This window comes from Chiroxiphia lanceolata, chromosome 1 (genome assembly GCF_009829145.1).
Source record: "Chiroxiphia lanceolata isolate bChiLan1 chromosome 1, bChiLan1.pri, whole genome shotgun sequence".
In the NCBI taxonomy this organism is placed as follows: domain Eukaryota; kingdom Metazoa; phylum Chordata; class Aves; order Passeriformes; family Pipridae; genus Chiroxiphia; species Chiroxiphia lanceolata.
Genome location: NC_045637.1, coordinates 24,465,561 through 24,484,616, shown reverse-complemented (window position 1 = coordinate 24,484,616; position 19,056 = coordinate 24,465,561). Strand labels below are relative to the sequence as shown.

The 19,056-nt window shown below is 36.6% G+C and overlaps 1 protein-coding gene across 3 annotated transcripts in view; it reads left to right on the top strand.

Moving 5' to 3' along the window:
* Window positions 1-18,765, top strand: part of DPY19L4 (dpy-19 like 4) — a 33,853-nt gene extending 15,088 nt beyond the window's left edge. For 2 of the 3 annotated variants that reach the window (XM_032684561.1, XM_032684541.1), the window contains exons 12-20: window positions 727-885; window positions 2,546-2,665; window positions 3,766-3,886; window positions 5,327-5,383; window positions 7,828-7,910; window positions 9,655-9,787; window positions 10,212-10,370; window positions 11,017-11,058; window positions 13,359-18,765. In XM_032684561.1, the coding sequence (XP_032540452.1) occupies window positions 727-885; window positions 2,546-2,665; window positions 3,766-3,886; window positions 5,327-5,383; window positions 7,828-7,910; window positions 9,655-9,787; window positions 10,212-10,370; window positions 11,017-11,058; window positions 13,359-13,523 (1,039 nt within the window). In that variant the 3' untranslated portion in view covers window positions 13,524-18,765. The remainder of the gene's footprint in view (window positions 1-726; window positions 886-2,545; window positions 2,666-3,765; window positions 3,887-5,326; window positions 5,384-7,827; window positions 7,911-9,654; window positions 9,788-10,211; window positions 10,371-11,016; window positions 11,059-13,358) is intronic. The other variant, XM_032684551.1, reaches the window with a different exon arrangement.
* The last annotated feature ends 291 nt before the right edge of the window (window positions 18,766-19,056 follow it).

Below are 19,056 nucleotides of genomic sequence, written 5' to 3'. Positions count from 1 at the left end.
TTAGGGCCAGTTCGGACATACCTAGCTGTTAGTCTTTAAATTTATTGCATCTGATTGAGAGTGATTCAGTCCTCTAGTCTTCCCTTGGGGGAAAATAAAAGGAGGGAGAGAAGCAAAACAAAGTAAGAGAAGAATGCATTCACAGAACCACATGCTGCACCAGTTCCACTTGGGAATATGACTGGTAGTGCTCATTGGCAGACTATATAATCTTCCTGCTCGTTAATTGAGAAAGAAGAATGATCAAGTAGGTTCGGCTGCAGAACTAGAATTTCAGCATTAAGGATTCTATTCTTGGCAGTGCCTCAGGCTTGTTTGTGATCTCAGATGACCACTTTCCCTTCTTCATCTCCTTGTTTGAAATGAGGACAAGCATACCTTCTTGCATCAGTATCTCTAAAATCTTAATCCACTGTGACAATGAAGTGCTTTGTGGTTTCCATAATGGAGTTATATGGGAGTTTGGACTTTTGTTCTATGAAAGAGTTGTAGCCTGGTCTCTTCACATCACAGATAATTTTTGGGAAGATAAGCTTTTGACAGTTACTCTAAACTGTATTGCAAAGCAGTTTCAAATGATAAAAAGTTAACTTTTCAAAGATGAATTTAAAGTAGTTTCCTATGACATGAGTAGGTTAAACTACGATTGGTTGAGTGCTGGGTGGGGTTTTTTTCTAATCTGTGGGCATTGTTATTGTCTTTAATGGGATGTTTTTGCCTTACTAGGAATTTTACAATGAATTGGCTCCTTTGTCAAGAATCTCTTCAGGCACCTTCCCAAGACTTTTTTTTGCGACTAACACAGTCATCACTGTTGCCTTTTTATATTTTAGTATTAATTATTTGCCTTTTTTCTGTAACTCAGGTCATTTTTAGGAGAATTTGGTAAGTAATTTATTTATACTGAAAAATAAGTTAAAAATAAGAGTTTCCTTGATGTCTAAGGGAATGGTTATCATGTTTGTTGCTCCAGAATTTGTTCTACCATTGAGCTTGTCAGGGTGTGAGCACCAGTGGGAAGGCCCACCAGAGCCTCCTAAAGAAAAGTCCTTTAGTGAGGAGCTTCTTAAGCATCCCTCCAGTCAGGACACGGAGTTGTCATTGGTTTGTTTCCCCATAGGTGCAATTCCTGCAGAACTCTGTTTTGGGATATATGTATGTCTCTTCCCATTGCCAGAGAGAAAAATGTTATATCTGTGCTATGGTTCCAACAGCAAAGTTGGATCGTTACTAGAATTTTTTTTCTCTTTTGGGTTTTTTGTTTTTGTTTTTTTTCAAGTTTACATGTTGAGAAGAATGAGACGGGTGGAGTTGAGAGGATTTGTGATTTCCAATGCTTCACTGTTTGTTTTTTAAAATGCTGGCTTATTGTGATAAGGTCCATCAGCTTTTGCTGTTGAGAACAGAGCTGAAGTAAAACCAACTCAATTATTTTTAGTTTCACAGTGATTCACATTCACAGTTCCCTTGAGAGAAGGGGTAGTGGAGCTGTCTGTTTACAGACTAAGAATAGCAACTGTAGATCCTACTGTAGTTTGTCTTGGAAACTCAATGACTAGGAAATTATCTTTGCCTGGTAGAACATGAGCGGTGTAACTGCTCAGGTATTAGAACAAATTGTTCACTTGTCTGCAGCAAAAATCAGTAGGTTTATTTCAAGAATGAAGATTTCTAATAGATAAAAATTATGCTGCTGTGAATGAAAATGTCATGTCAGATGTGTGCTGGTATATTCAAAACAATGAAGCAAACTTCTGATTGTTTGCTAGTGGTTGAAATAGCTATTTACTACTTTATGATAAGCAGCAACTACACTGTGTCCAACACCTTTTTAAAGAAAAGCTTAATATAAACCTTCTCCTCCCTCATTTTTTTTTTCAAATTTTGAATCAATTAATAATCTCAAAATATTTTTTCCATTTGTCATGAAGAAGTTTATTATAGAATTCTAACCTGAAATCATATGGTAGAAAAATATGTTACCTATCTTATGCATTGCTGTCTTGTTTGTAGAAAAACATTTGTTGTAAGATTTTGATTATGATTTTTAATTATAATATATTGCTAGAATTTAGAATATGTGACTCAAAGCTACTTTCATTATCTTTCTTTGTCATAAAATGGTATACACATTCCATACACAATTATCCTGCAGATTCCATAATTCTTCACCAAGCTAATGATATGAAGAAACTTTAAATGCACGTTCAGCATGCTTCATCTACATGTTTGCGGAGTCTGCATGCTCTTAAATTAGACTACCTCTTGTGCTGAATTACCTTAAAATAGGATTTACGGTCATAGACAGTGATCCCATTGTAATAATTTGCAGCCATTGCTCCGCAGAGGTAGCAGTCTAAAACAAGGGACAGTAGGTACTGATAGATCATTGATTGCATACAAAAAACAAGTAAACAGTGCAACTATATTGTATGATACGACACAATATGATCTCAGTGTACTACTGACTTAAATGTATTTTTATTGACACCTTTGCCTGAGATAATGTCTGAATTAAGTGATGTCTCATTTTCTCCAACTGCAGTGGTGAACCACTGAAAGAGGCAGTTAAACTTGAGGATGGTCGAATTGGAGAGAGGCCAGAAATAGTTTATCATGTCATTCACACAATTTTGCTTGGTTGTCTAGCAATGTGTTTGGAAGGGTAAGTCTGATTTTAATGTATCTCTTTTGAAAGCAACAGAGAGTTCCTAATTGGACATGATACACCTTCACCCCTTTGAAATTTACCCCTTTTCAGAAATAATTTTGGCATGTAGTGGTACTAGTTAGTAGAGGAACAATCAATGATAATTGTGATTATAAATTTGATACAATTGTTCTTAGTCTCTTTAACATGTTTTTCAAGCTTTAATGCAGCCAAAATCCAAGACTTGAATTTAATTACATTTTAATTACTTTCTTTGCGGTATTTAAGTGTAGAACTTTGCTATAATTATTTTTAATATTGTATTCTAGCAAGATCTTGTGTAGTGTTTTGGTGAACAGAGTAGTTCTGGAATACTGGCATGTAGAAGATTTCTTATCTGTCTTCTTGTGTGTAGGCTACCAGAAAGTACACCTTCGCTTGACATGTTAAAGCAGTAGAAAAACTAATTTCAAAAGTATTGTGTTAGTTCTTAAAGCTACAGAAGCTGATGTTTGGAAGACATTATTGTTCTAATCTTGTCTCTCAGCTTAATCAGCTTGAAGGTGTCTTGTATTTGTATTATGCTCATCATCCTAAAATCTAAATACTCACAAATTCTTAAAGTGAGCAGACTGTTGTGTTATCGTGTAGTTGAGCTGACTAGTCTACCCTTAAGAGGCAGACAACACCAGCAAATCATAAATTGTTTATTAAATATTTTCCTTTCCTTTCTTCAGGAACTCTTATAGTACATTGTCTGTGCAGCTTTGCTGAATAGCTGCTTTTTGTCCTTTCTTGGCTGGAAAAGCACAACAGCCAAGTGACTTTACTATTCCCTTTGTTTTTCTTTCGTCCTCCCCTGAACTCTATGAAGGATTTTGTCATCTTTACCTTTTACCTTGGATCTTGCTCCTTCATCTCACAGATAATGAGGTGCTTGCTCTTCTGCTAGAGATTTCCTTGGTTTACCCTTCAGTGCCATCAAAGTTGACCTCAGATTGCTTGAACATCCAGACGGTGTTTCACATGTGAAAAACGTCTAAAGGTTTTTTATAAATAGCTTGAGTGCAGAGGCATGCACAGAGTCCCAACTAAGTTATTGCAGTGTTTTTCAGAATGAAATATCTATGGACACCTTATGTTTGCATGCTTGCTGCATTTGGGGTGTGTTCTCCTGAACTTTGGATGACACTTTTCAAGTGGCTTCGACTGAAAGCTGTGCACCCGATACTGCTGGTGAGTTACTGTTGCCGATGTCCTGGGAAATACAGGTAGCAAGCATATAACTTTGCAAACAGTTAACTAAGACCTGTAGAAGAGCCCGTGAAAAGAACATGTTGTTCTGTGAGCAGTGGATCTCATATAGTCTCCTTTTTCTGTGTCTTTCATTCTTAATATCACTCTTGCACATGTTGTCTGGTACCTGGTGATAAAGTTGCATTCACACTGCAGCCTTTCCTCACAAGAAGCAGAGCTGTCTTCATCTTCCTTTTGCTCATCTCTTTAATTTCTTTTAACAAATCTTGGAGACCTCAGTCTCTCTGTCATACCTAGTTGAGATTAGCCAAGAAGGTCATATGCTTTTTAGGAGGAATGCAGGAGAAAACAGTACAGGTGTGCAGGCAAGCATTGATATAAGCCTTGTTTTACTAAGAAATTAATCTTAAAATGCGGTATTAAGAAGTATTTACTTGCTGAGAGTAAAGCTGCTTTGTAAGAAATGATAAGTGGAATTACTTTGTGTAAGATTTGTTTACCTGTGGCCATTGTAGAGAAATGGTGTGACTGAAGATGAGCTTGTGTTACAGTGCAAACAACTCCCCCGCTTCCAACCCTGGCTTTATTCTCAGTATGACAAGAGTTGCTTTGTGTGATTTTTAGCAGCTTTGTGCATTAGTTTTATTAATAAAACAAGGATAGGATATTACTTACCTTAAATTCAAGAAGCTTATAGGAATAAATATATTATGCTTAGAGGTTCACAGTGTCACTTGTGAAATGCCGTTATAATTCTGTTATATCAGAAACATTGACAGTGTTCTTTCAATCAAGGAGTACCAATATGTTCATGTACATGATAAGCACATTTTTTTGTGTACCTCATGCATTCTGTTATATAGATCTGCTTTTTTACTATTAACACAGTAGGTGTGTTAGTAGCTTGTTGTCAGGTGAATACCTTCTGTGTATTCCTTAACGAATGTTTCTTGTACCATACAAGCTATTTTCACCTTTTTGCAAAGCAAAAATTAGATCAGCTAGAATGATGGTGTGCTGAAAAAATGGGTTTCTGGGTTTTGCATATCAATATTGTTAATCTGAACAAAAGCATCAACAAGAGCAGAAGTTTGAAATGCTTGGGTTTTTCCTGTCTCAGATTTTCTCATTGCTTTTGAATGTGAGGTATTTACTTTTCTTCTGTTCCCTACATCATTGTTATTTACCATCCCTAAAATTGATGGTAAAGTTATCATGATCAAATTAATTCGTCTATGCTAAATTACGTAAATTCTTCTTTGCAGAGAGTTTTTTGCTTGGCAAAACCCCACTAAGTTTCACCTACTGTCATTCTAAGGTTTCAGGCATAAATGTGGCTTACTATATGAGTAGAATCAACAGACACCTCAAGGCTGGAGAACAGTGCATAATCCATTTCTTCTAACATGTACTTTCTAGGCTCTTATTCTGAGTATGGCAGTTCCCACAATAATTGGATTCAGCTTGTGGAAAGAGGTAAGAAAAGTACCTTTGTGAAGGTTTTTTTGGTTTGTTTTTTTTTTTGTATGTAAGCACAATATGAGTCAAAATGATGAGCAAATATAATATACTTAGTGAAATGAAATATATATAATGAAATTGAAGTTGTCATCCACTGAAAATATGTTTTGTTTTTAAACAAAACTGTTTATTTTTTCAGTATGAGGTATTTGACAATTTAGTTTGTTAATGATTACTTACTGTAATAAAGAAGTTTTTAAATTTAAATGAAGACTTTGTCATATTCAGCTATTATGCTTTGGATATATAAACTGACTCAACAAACAAAATACTGCCAAATAAAATCTTAAAATATTGAAAAATGTGTTGTCCCAGTCTTGGTTTTAGTGAGAGGAGGTGAGTTTAGATGAAATAAAATTATGGGAGGCCATATGTAAATAATCAGTTTGAAAAGTTCCCATCAAATTATAATGGAGTTAAATCCTTTGTGCAGAGCACTGTGTAGAGGTGTGTGTATACAACAGTACAGGGAAGAAAATTTACAGATGTTTCCGTGTTTAAAATAAGTACTTAGTTCTTTATTGCAAGTCACAGATGGACTGGGAGGAGAGTGTTTGGAAGTTATTTTTTAAATTTCTGTGAGTCCAAAAAACATGGGAAACATTCCATAAAGTGTAACCCTCTGTTATACTGGCATAGCTTCAAAATAGTTAGTTTGAATAGTTTAATAAGAATTCAAATATAGAAGCCAGACTTGGCCAACAGTATTTGAACAGGTTTTGTAATATCTATCTTATAATAGAAAGTTTGGTTGCAATGTAATCTGACCTTTTACACATTTTTGATGAAGCAATAGATATTCTCCTGAAAAATGCTGCCGTTGCTCAATAGAATTATGAATTCTGTTACAACGGAGGAAACTAGTTTAGTTGACAAAATAACTGTTTTTCAGATTTTTTTAATGAAAGCAGTGTAAGGGTTTGGACTCTAGAGGGCTTCAGCCATTGCAGATACAGTTTCTGCTTTTAAGCAATGGTGAACAGTTTGCTCTCCAGATTTTCATAACTTATCCCTGAGCTTGGAAACTTTGATTTGTAGTAACAGAACAGTGCAAATGCCTTGAGACCCCTAATCTATTACTGTGGCTATGTGTGTACAGCTGAGTGTACAGCTCAGCATCTTTCTGCTTGGCTGCCTTCTGACTCAGTCTAGCACAGTCCCTCATCTAACCAGGTTTTTGCAAGGCTGTGATTGCTGAGTGAAGTGGGTTCTCCTTGGAGTGGCAGTAGTGGTTCCTCTTTCTATCCATCTGTTCTAGGAATAGTTTGGGTGTGTGTATAACAGCAGTGCTACAGCTTTCAGCCCTAACACAAACATGTGGCAGCTGTTCTTGTGCAACCCTAACATGTCTGGTTGTAGAATGCTATCACTTGACAGCTGAGTTGTCCAGGTAATGGGAGTGGAAATGCCTCAGTTGAAAGCAGGCTCCCACTTCCTACTATCCACTGTGGCTGTCCCAAAGTAAGTTGTTCCTTTGGTCTGGCATAACTTGTAAACTTTACCTCTGTTTTCCAAAAGGGCTGACATAAGGTAGTTTTCAGTTAGCATTTACACCAGCATGTACATGTACATGCTCCAGGCCCTCATGACTGGACAGCTGCCAGCCATGCCTTTCTCAGATAAATGCTTCTAACGGCTCAAGGACTGACAAAATCATCTGCCTTAATAAAGGACCTGTTGTTCCTTTAGCCCTCAAACCTGACAGGATAGGGAAGCCATGGTGCAGGGTTGCAGTCTGGTCTGGTTTGAAACAGATGGCATTTTGTCTCGCTTCACAAAATCCCTCCTTTTCCCAAAATGCTTTTCAAGAGCATAAACTGAGAGATATCCTACTTCATACAGGATAGTGTAATCTTCTTCACTGTACTGATTGAAGTCAGAAGAAAGTCCAGGGCAGATTACCAGGACCCTTCTAGGAAATTTCTCTTCTCCTGTCCTGCTTGAATAACACTTTTCCATCAACTCACAACAGTCCAACCCCTCCTGCTCAAGGAGGTTTACCATGAGAGATTTATCATCTTCTTGGTTCAGTGCCATTATTTATGTACATTTGCATGTGACAACCTGAGCTATGGTTTTGATGCATTTAAGGCCACTTAACGTTGATGAATGTTTTTGCTGTGTGTTTATTTATTTGTTTATTTATTTTTTAATTTTAAGTATTCTAATGAAAGAGAGAGAGATGAGAACTTGTGTTTAACATACTTATTTTGGAGAGTGTCTGCTGCTGTCACGTTAAGTATAAACTATGTTTTGCAAAATATTCAAATAAAAGTACCAGTCAGGAGGGAAAAGTCAGTTGAAGCCCATTTTTGTTTTGTCAGTTAAGGCCTGAATATAATCAGATGCTCTGTAGATGTTTTTTTTTTACTATAAGTAACCAGAAACATTTCCATCAGTTTTTCCCTAGGATAATGACAGAGCTTACAGAACTGCAAGAATTCTATGATCCTGATACAGTAGAACTTATGACATGGATAAAGTAAGCAAGAAGTCCTACATTTCTATTTTACTGCTTTTTGTCAGGGTATTTTTACCTCAGCAGTTTGTGAAGCTACCTCTGTCTATCTCCGTGGGGGGAGAAATGTGTATTTTAAGTTTGTTATTATTCCCATGGAAAGAAACAGGAGTTTGTCATTGATTACAACAGGAGATCCTGAAACACGCAAGCAAATCATATTTCATATCATTGTGAGACCTAGTTTCCAAATAAAGGTGGACATCTTAGTGCTTGGTTTTTTTGCATGCTAACTTTTCATGAGATTTGAGGATTCGTGGTGATTGTAACACCAGTGAGGGACAGAAACACTAAACTTTTACATGCATGAGCCAGTCAAATGAAATGCCTGAATGTGAGGGTTTAAAGACTTTGTCAAGATACGTGGAGAGGAACACGTATGATTCAGACTTCCCCTGTGACCTGGATCCTGGAAGGGTTCTTACCAGTCTGCCTAGGCAGGGCACAGCAAGAGCTGAGCTATGTTATGTAGTTTATACTGAGCGTATACATGGCTAATACCAAGTTATTTTCACAGATATATTTTTCCTCTCACCAGAAGATTCAGAAATGCATTCTGGCTTCATTCAATCTGAATTTGTACTATATCATTATTAGGAACTGTACTTCTCTGAAAATTAGATCCCTTGTGTTCAGATAACTTACCTTTAACTGTATTTTTTTAGAATATTACTTTCTGTATTTATGTAGTCTTTAATGTCAACCTGTTCATCTTCAGAAAAGGCAAGGCTGGTAATTAGAGTGTTCCAGCCAATTTCTTCTTGCTGTTGCTGGTAGTATATGTTGTTTGTCACTGCTGTAGTTCTTCAAGGCAGCAAGTGGAATAATGCCAAGTACCTAATGGCTCTTATGTTAGTCTCCATATATTAGTCTTGAAGTACATAATTAATCATGGCAATTGCATTGAGATTCACTCAGCTAAGAGCAGTTTTACTACCCTTATTTGTAGCAGCTGTTCATATTTTTAAAGAAAATAAAGGGGTTTTTTTCCTTAAAGATATACTCAGCTATCCATATGGGAATTTTAATTCAATGCCATCACTAGAGTATATTTTCTTTAAATTTTCCCTTTAATAATACAAATTTATTTTGAATCTTCCCTGCAAGAGAAGTTGCCCAAAGTCTGTAATAAAGTATGGCAATGACTATTTTCTCTCACTAATACAGGAATACAAATAGTCAAAAAATGAAACCAAACCTAGAAACATAGTTAATTAGTGTAGACATTGTTCTGTATGATGACGTTATTTTCTCATAGATCATGACATGCATGTTCTAGAGATCAAATAAAAATGATAAGAAATCTTTCCCATACAAGATAACATCATGTTGGTTTTCCTTCTATCTACCTTCCCTCACAAGCTTGTTCTGTCGCAAGTTGACAGCCATTCAGAAAAGCAATACTTCCAGGACCACTCTGAATGGTGCTCTGTGCATTGCAAGGAGGGGAGAACAGCCATCAGTCCTTGCCCCAGCAAAAGCCCTTCCTTTCAAACTCCATGTTGCTGCACGTCTGAGCGTTTCCTGACAAGGAAACTACTGCCACTGCAACATTAACACCAACTAAAATTAGACCCCCAATGAAACCTCCATGTGATCCAGTTCACCCCACAGCACCTTGAAAGATCCCACAGTGTATAAAATTAAGAACATAGTTTTGAGAAATGTATCCTGTACTCAGACATGTGTGTTGGTGTTGCTTTTGCAGACGACAGGCTCCTGTGGCTGCAGTGTTTGCAGGCAGCCCACAGCTCATGGGTGTGATTAAGCTCTGTACTGGATGGATGGTGTCAAGTTTGCCTTTGTACAACGATGATGATCTTCTGAAAAGAAATGAGAATGTGAGTATCCAATTTCATAAATGTGGCCTTTCACAGGAACTGTGTTCCTCTTCACCCCAATGTAATGAAAGAACAATCAAATGTATTAGAAGGAAGGAGGACATAGAGTCCAGCAGACACAGAAGGGAGTATCAAGTAAATTATCAGTGCTTTACTCTGGACAGAAACAAATATCAAAATATTATTTCTGAAGACTTTTCAGGCCACTCAAAATATGTAAGATGAGAACTTACTGTCAGTAGAGACAAATAATTCCCATTCAGCTGGCCACTACTTCAGCTATTTTGGAGATTTTAAAACCAGACATAAGTTGGTGTGTACATTTGGTCTGTTGTTGCAGATAAGCCATCGTTGTGTGTTGCGTGTGTGACCCAGTATTATCATTGATTTTTGCATTCCATGAACATGTTTTCTTAATTTATAGATTTATCAGATCTATTCAAAGAGGTCAGCAGAGGATATTTATAAGATACTCACATCCTACAAAGCCAATTTTCTGGTTATTGAAGATTCAATTTGCAATGAAGTGGGACCTGTGAGAGGATGCAGAGTTAAAGATCTATTGGATATTGCTAATGGTCATGTAAGTAACAGTGAGAAAATAAGAATGTTTGAATGCATAAATAATTAATTTAAAAAGAAATCTTCTTATAATGCTGATCTTGTTTTTCTTATTGTAGTTGACATGTAGACAAAGACTTAAATATTTTAAAAGTGATCAATTGAGTTTTGGATTGTCTGTTTCTTACACTTGTTATCTTACCCAATGTTATTATTTAAATGCCCTAATCCCTCCTAATACACAAGTATCTAACTGTGCTGCTTTTCTGCCAATCATTAAATGGATGAACTCAGTTCTAAAACTCTGGCTGGGATGAGGACCAGCCTGCCATTTAGTTCAGTACAGCCTGTTTGGTACTAAGGACGTTACAAGTCTATTTGATTCAGCCTTGCAGATAGATTAGCACTCCAACAGATAGTTTAAACCACATCTGGTAGAAAAATTGGTTGAATAAACTGTACCATGAATGCTGTTTCAGTCATTGCCATGCTCTGTCTGTTTGGAATGCTGATAGTGCTGCTCTTGCTGCTGAAGTAGGTACTGAGATGGGGTTTATAAAGCAATCTCATTACCACTTGTTCATCTGCTTCCTGAAAATCCAGCAAAAAATTTGACTTTATAAAGGCAGGAGTGGCCTTAAACTCACGGTTTCATTGCTCGTTCTCAAGTGTACACGAGAGAGTCACCAGTTACTTCTAGGCAATCACAGGTTAGTTTATTTAGTTGGTTTCCTGACTAAGAAAGAACTGAAGCATCTACTTGACATTACAGTCTAGTATGTAATAACTATACCAAGTGAATCCTTGGTTTGAATCCTTTTTTTTTTAATGGGGAGGATATATACATTTCTTGTATATAGTCTTACATTTCATTCTTAGGGAAAAAATCCAAGCGGTTCATCTGTGTTGATTATTTTATAAGTTATACTTTTGATGAAACACATTTCAAAAGAACTTGTAATGCAAACATTTCATTCCTGTAACTGCTTTGTTTTGAGGGAGTAATTATAGTATTGGTATGTTATTGGGGGATTACTCTGTATTTTCCCCAGGAATCTACAGCTACTGTCAGTTTTACTTTTAGGTTTCCTGACCTGTTTATCCAGGAAGGATATTGTATCAATTTTTCGGTTAACTTCCTTACCATTGCTGAAATCTGTTTTCTTTTCTTGCCTTGCTGCTAAAATCATGTATGCTGTGATTATTCCATGTTGTATACAATATATTGTACCACAACTAGAGTGTGTGTGTATGAATAACCTCCATCATTGATAATCAACACATGTATCTCTCAGTTCCTTCTCAGATCTGTGTTTGCATGAGTAGGTTCCTGTTCCCTCTTCACACTTAAAATGTCCTCTGGAGCAATTAACCACAATTTCAGGATTCCATGCCCTCGTACTGCTGCTGCTCTCCTCTCCATGCTTCCTGCATGTTTCTTTCTTGCACATAAGCCTGGTAATCCTAGATTCAGCAGCACAGTTTTACTATCAGATTTCTGAGTTTTTGTTTGATTCATGTATCAGGAAGAGTTTCTTCCTTCTTTGATTCCTAACACTGGGAGGAACACCTCCAAGCACTTTTCAGAGCAGTTGTTGCTTGCAATGATGATTTCAGTCAAAGAGAGGAAAAAACTTCAATCAAATCCAAGGAGCCTGTCTTGGATAATGCCACACACAGTGCTGTCAGTACAGAAAACCAGTCATTTACTATTTCTGTGTAATTAGAATTGTCAAAAGTGACAAGGGTTATCCTATTTATAGTGGAGAGATTAAGAAGGTGAAAAGGAGGTTCATGGCGAGAGTTTCAGTTAAAATCTGTTCTGAGGAATGTCTGTAATCTAAATCTGTAATGAAACAACTGGTACATATATTTAAATGTAGACAACTGACTTTTCAGTATTTTTAGAAAAAGGTTGGTTGCCTAGTAATGAACATCACTTACACTTCCTGTCCGTGGCTGAGTCCATACTGACTTGAAACCTCAAATGGTAGTTGTAGAAAAATTAGTGGAATGGCCAACAGGAATAAAGTGTTTATTTTTTTCAGAAAATTGACATAGTTTGTTCTTGAGAGTTGATATAGCGTGTTGTCTCAGGAAACTTTAAAAAAAATCTCTCAGTTTGCTTGCTGACAAAAATTGTCTAAGTCATATTGAAAGTTTATCAAGACTTTCCAAACTAGTGCGTATGTATTTAGAGACTGCAGCATTTACTTATTCCCAAAGTGAGACAGTGGATGGGATGTTACGCTGTTGACAGGTCTGTGGATGTGTTTAAGAAGATCAGTATTACTTTCTAGCTTGTACTATGTCCTATAGTCCTAGCCCAGTATCTTATTTCTGACTCTCCCCGTGAGCTTAGGATTACTCATAGAGAAAGACAAATATTTTCCAGCAATCTAGCATTACAGGGAAATTATCTTTATAGCCACTGGTGGATTTTTCTTCATGAATTTGTCCTACCACCTTTTTTTAACATCATGTAAATTTGTGCCATCAGAAGGAATAATGAAGAGATTACTTCAGGAATATCAAACAGTAGATGCTCAAACACACAAGCAGTTTGCTTCCAAGTCAACTGGTTGGAATTTGTAGGGCTATACGTGTGTGTGTTTGGCCTTTAACAGGTGTGTCAAACTTACTTGGCGTGGAAAAGGTAACTCTGAGACTTCCCTTCATTACTGGTGTGCTCTGTGCAGATCAGACTTGAACTACTGGGTAAACGGGTGTGTGGAGGTGATTTCCACTGTGTTGTTCTTTATTATGTGGATGAAGTACACTGGTTTTAATGTCATTATCCTGGCAAAGGGGTTAATTCACAAAGACTATTTTGGGTGGTTAAACAAATTATAGAGGAATGTATTTTCAGCTTATAGGAACCGTACAGTATGGAAATTAGATGTCTATCATAAATGAAATTTACAGAATACCAAATAAATTAAACGTACAGAATTACATTCTGTGACCACTTACCTTCAGTATTTTAATTAGGTCTTCTTCTTTCTGACAGGTGGTTTGTGAGGAAGATGACAACTATGCCTACTCAAAATATGGACGATTTTGTCATGAAATCAAAATGAACTATTCTCCATATGTGAATTATTTTACTCGAGTGTACTGGAATAGATCCTACTTTGTATATAGAATCAACACTGTGATATCCTTCCAGTCATGAAAAAGCATGCAAGCTTCCTTCTGAGGATTTATTCTGAATGAATTTCAGTTTAAAAAGTTCCTTTGGATCAAGGAAGTTATTTTTTCAGATATATGTGCACACGTGCAGTATACTGACAACTTTATTTTACGAAACTGGAATTCTTTGGAACTACAGATCAACAGACAGAGATACCATCCTTGAAGGAAATGGGAACATTTATCAATTTTACGGTCTCTACAACATGTGACAGTCTTCCATGTTTTAACATTTTTCTTCCCATTTTAAATCATTTTAATTTTCACGTAAATGAGATTTCTAACTTTAGTGTTAGAGAGCTGCATAGACCTCAGTGATAACATAAAAATTATTTCAAGAGCCCATTTAGGTCATGTAGATTTTTTAACCAAAAAGCAGTTGGTATCTTGAGTCTTTTCAAATAAGAGTTTGGATATTTAGTTTGGTTTTATTAATTGTCATTGTTTTAATTCTCCCTGTCTTCCACTGTAAACATTTCTATGTTTATCAAACACACATTTATACATCTTATGTGTAGCTATACTGTTTGTATAAATCCAATAAGGAAGATTTTATTTAAACAGCACTTCCATAGATTAAGGCACTGATCTCTATATTGTTAGAGACATGCTGGTGGAGGTGCTGGGGCTTAGACCTAGCAGTAGGAGCTGACAGGGTCAGATCTTCAGTTTGGAAAGAACTTGTCTTCAGGATTCTTCCATGCTTAAGTGTGTGTGTGTGTGTGTGTGTGTATGCATATGTGTGTCTTAGCAGCCAGCACAATGGGCCAGTATATACCACAGTGTGCTTGTTTTCAGGCAAGTGTAGCAGGACAGTTAGGTTTGCTACTGAGACTTCTGCACTTCGGTTTCACCCCCTCTGTGTGTGTGAGGTATGCATGTGTGTGTGTGTCTGTGTATGGGGAGGGATAGGTCATGCTCATTTCATTCATTATGAGATAGCTATATTAAGATAGTGCCATAACTGTCATTTAAAACACTATAATCACCACCATTAGTAAATAATGGTACAGTTGTTCATAGCTATTTTTATATCAATTATGCTATTACACAGAGATTTTTGAAAAGCTGGGAAAGTATTGTGCAGTTTTGCTTCCTTCTAAAATCTGTGTTTGTTATATGACTCCCCCTTTTCCTCTACAACTATTTTTCTTATCATCTTGTCTGCTGCTGGCTGATAGACTTTCAGTTATGCTTTAATTCCAACTCTGGGCCTAATCCTCGTGTTGAGAATGGAAAATCCAATAAAAGGTAATGATAGCTTTGCTTAACATAGGTGTAGCTGGACAGAAAGCCAGAACATAAGTTCTAGAAGAAGTTGTGCACCCCTTAAGAGTTACCTGTAGTTAGCTCTTTGTGTAACACCTGGCCTGGAGGCCAGTCTGTCAGGCATGTGGGAATGATTCTTTGGAGCCCAGATGTCTTTAATGAAGGATCTGTCAAAATAGGATGAACTTTCAACAGAAATATCTGCAAATGAAAGCTGCAAAACGATCCTTACTGCACTTCTTGATAAAATGAAAGATCAGAGATTTTAACTCTGAAATTATTACGAACTGCAGCATGTTGGTGTATATGCATGATTCTTCTCTGCTCTATGCAGATACACTTCCTTACTTTACACTGACAGGTAGTGCTGAGATTTTTTTAAACCTATTACCACTTTTGGAGTGATTTAAAAGAAAAAAGCTTTATTGTTGTAAAAGTCAATGTCCGTAATCTGTTTTTTACTTTCAGTTTTATTTTTATGCCTATGAGTCTTGACAAAATGTTAACTTATACATTTTATTTGAAACCAATGCTCAGATAAATCTATTGAATATATGGGATGTGGTCACTGAGAGAAACATTTACCAGTACAACTGTGGTACAGGGTAAAAGTAAATATCCTTTTTGGGCATACAGTCATCATGTTGAGGGGTGGGGGGGTCTGTGTGTCTGGTCAGGTGCAGGCTGCATTTATTTGCTTGTGCACAAGTACATGTTTTACTGCACTGGGCTCTTTCAGGCTTTTCAAGTGCCATTTAGCAAGAGAAGCTTGTAAATTACCTTGAGCCAAGGCAGGCCTGCAAGAACCTCCCCTCTGTGTGCTAGTATGGATGTAGGTGTAATATTTGGAAGTAAGTTTAGAGTTCCTTATACAAAGTAAGTTTGTTTGAATCACTGTCAAAGAATTACATGTCTGTGTTTCAGTCATCTTCTCTCTTGAAGTTAATGATTCATGAATATCCTTTCATAACAGCAATAAGGCATTCCAGGTAGCAAACTTCAGGGTTACAACTGCACTTGGGTGGAAGAAGTCGCAAAGCTTTCGGCTTCATGCCTTAGACTGCCATGCCAAGATGCAATATTTAACTGTCCTTGACTGCCTGTTGTGTTTTACTGCAGTGCTGTATGTATGTCTTACCATATAGAACATAGTTTGAATACCTACATGTAGAACACACATATTAAGAAAACCACAAACAAGGCCATCCTGACATCTAAACAAAGCTATGTTGCAGCACGTTGGCCTTTATACATGTTTAAATGAATGTGTTGAGTTTTATTTGAACTGTGACATAGTTATTGTTATTAGTTTTGTCATAGTTTTTAAGATGTATTCTTAATACTTCAATTGATTCTGCTTTAGGAGAATCATTTAAGATTTTTACCTTGCTTTTTTATATTAGAGAAAATTGTATTGCAGCACCATTGGCACAGCAGCCTTAAGTAACAGAAGGAGCCTTCTGTGTGAGAGAACATTGTGGTTGTTCCTGTAAAAAGGCGTCATTAAAATGAGTGACTGAAATAATCATATCTTACAAACAAAGTGGATTAATTTCTTATCCAGATGTGGACTAGCAAAAATATTGTCTAAGCTCCAGCTTCTGTGAAAAATAAACAGTAAGTTCCCTGAGATACACAATTATATCCCTCAGAAGGACAACAGTAGGGCATAATTACATCAGATTTGTACACACACCCAGCTTGGTTTTCAACTAGGTCACAGGTTTAACTTCCTGAAAGGGCTGGGGGAAAGTTTTACAAATTTTGATCTGCTTTGCTGTAGATGTTGCAATTCAGTTGAAACATGTGCCTTGCAAGCTTTTATTAAACAAACAAAAACCTCAATTTGTGTTTCTTTTTGTGAAGATTTTTTTTTTTAATTCCTGTCCCCCTGATTTCTAGAGCTTCCGTTGTGTCTTAATACGCCAGCCTCCGAGGGTGCCCATGTAGTAAGTGTTGCAGCTGGGATGTGTGCCAGCTGTTCTCTGGGAAGAATGAGAATTCACATAGCAATTTGTGTGGCTATTTTGCTGACTTATTTCCTCCTTTGCATTTCCAATTTCTGATATGCTTGATCTTAGTAAATGCAAAAAAATTACCTTGAAAGAATAAATTGGTATAGTATTTTCAGGCACTCACCATTACCCTTAGACTTGTGAAACAAAGTTTAATCAAGCTATGGCTAAACTACCATGTACAGTTTTGTTTTAGTCTTTAAAAAATGCTCTTTCACTTTCTGAATTACCACATACTTGAACTCGGTTGATAGATTTGAGAGGAGATGTTTGAGACTAAGGAAAGGCATTTCTGAGCGTAAATTTCTATTCATATTATTTTAAAAGCCACTGGTTTTATTTCTGCTAAAGTAAATGGAAATCCAATTTAATACAACACAATCTTGAATACAATTTCCATGACAGGGGAGGGGGGAGATAAGGAGAAGATACACAAATGTGGAAGAAAGAGGGCCAAAAGGTTTAACAGGCATTGAAAATTCTTCAATCTATTTGCTCGGGTGGCATTACTATTTACTGAAAGATAAAGGTTAGGGATGAGGTCTTGTTCTTACCACCTTATTTTCACCGAGTCATCTGCAAATGTGCAGATCTTGTGATCCTCATGAGCTTTCCCATGCAATTCACCTGAAAAAGAGCTGTGAGATCAGATTGTAGGGTTTATAAGGTGTCACTGAAATGCTCCTTAATTATGGCTGTTGACTTCATATAACCTGTCCTTCAACCAAAACTCCAACAGGAGAAGGTGCAGGCTGTGTGTGTGAATGCGAGGGCACGTATGCACATGATGTGTTTGCATGTAGAGGTGTCTGTTTTACTGTTGTTTTGGAGATGGAACGAGTAACTTCTGTTATCACTAACGGTTGTTGAATCTCTAAGTCTCCTCAATACTGACGGGTGGGTGGACTGTGGAGTACTGTGGTGTTCGAGATGAAAGAAAAGCTGAGTTTGTTCCAACACAAGCAATATTTCATGTGAAATAATACCTCAACATAAATCTGTATAATCATGCTTTTAGTACTCTTTTTAAAAACTACCTTAGGGAGAGAAAGAAGGTGGGAATTGTAAGACATGCAGTGTGTGTTATTTTAATAATGTTTTTCTACTTCATCACTGCAGCTAAAAAAAAAATCACGATTATGTTGCCACACTCCAACTATGCCAGAGGCAGAGCTAATGATGCCTAAAGGTCTTCTGGATTGTTTTGTACCTCAGCGATATGTTTAAATACATAACTAATCTGGCAATGGTTTTGATTTCAGTGCACTTAGATGTATGTAGTTCTGCCTTTCAGTGATGTTTAAGGTTACCTGTTTAATGGGACAATAGGTGGGTGTTTAATGCCTTTCAAAGTTTCCAACTTTGTTACTTCAGTAACACAGAAGAATTGTTGGTGGTGCTTTACTTGTTAACAGTGCTGTTTAGCAGTTGCATGTATGGCATATGGACTTACCTACGTGCAGCTATTTAATAACAAATCTAAGGAATCCCATTCCTTTTATCCTGTTTGTTGTCTTGGACAGTTTTTTATCGAAATGATGTATACATAGTAAGTATTTTTCTCTTGTAACAAATTTTTTTTTTCTGTGGGGAAAAAAAATTAAAATTAATAAAAACCAAGTCCAGAAAGTGTGGATTGTTTGGGACACAAACCGTTTTATGCTTTCTTTTGAGAAGTCAAGGGAAGACTGTACACTGTAGCTCAAATGTCTGTCATGATGGGCAGCATAAATAGTCTTGCAACTCTTGAGGATTAGCAGCCTGCTCAGACTGGATCCATATGTTGTGCTGACTTTGACTTCCTGTTGAGACATACTGGTGTGAGGATGAGCAGCAAAATATGAGGTGCTTCATATGGAGTTATTGAACTCTGACTTTCTCCCTTAAGATCTTCCTACAGCAAAGATGTCACCTGGAAATAAATTGCTATGCAACGTCAAATGCTTACTGATTTAATTGTTTTTAATCAACTAATGAATTATATGTCTTAAACTTTTACAGATCGTGATTACATATTTTGGAGCCCTCTGTCATTTTATAAGATATTAATAATAGGGGTGAAATATTTAAATGCAGATTACTTTGTTATAATTTAGCATGTAGTGATATGAAAATCTTGGTATTATTTTAATTAAATTCCAAAGATGGTAGAAATCATCTATGAAGTGCTTCTCCAAAAACTGATCATTTAGCACCTGAAAAAAGTTATGTATTTACGTGTTTAATTTATAG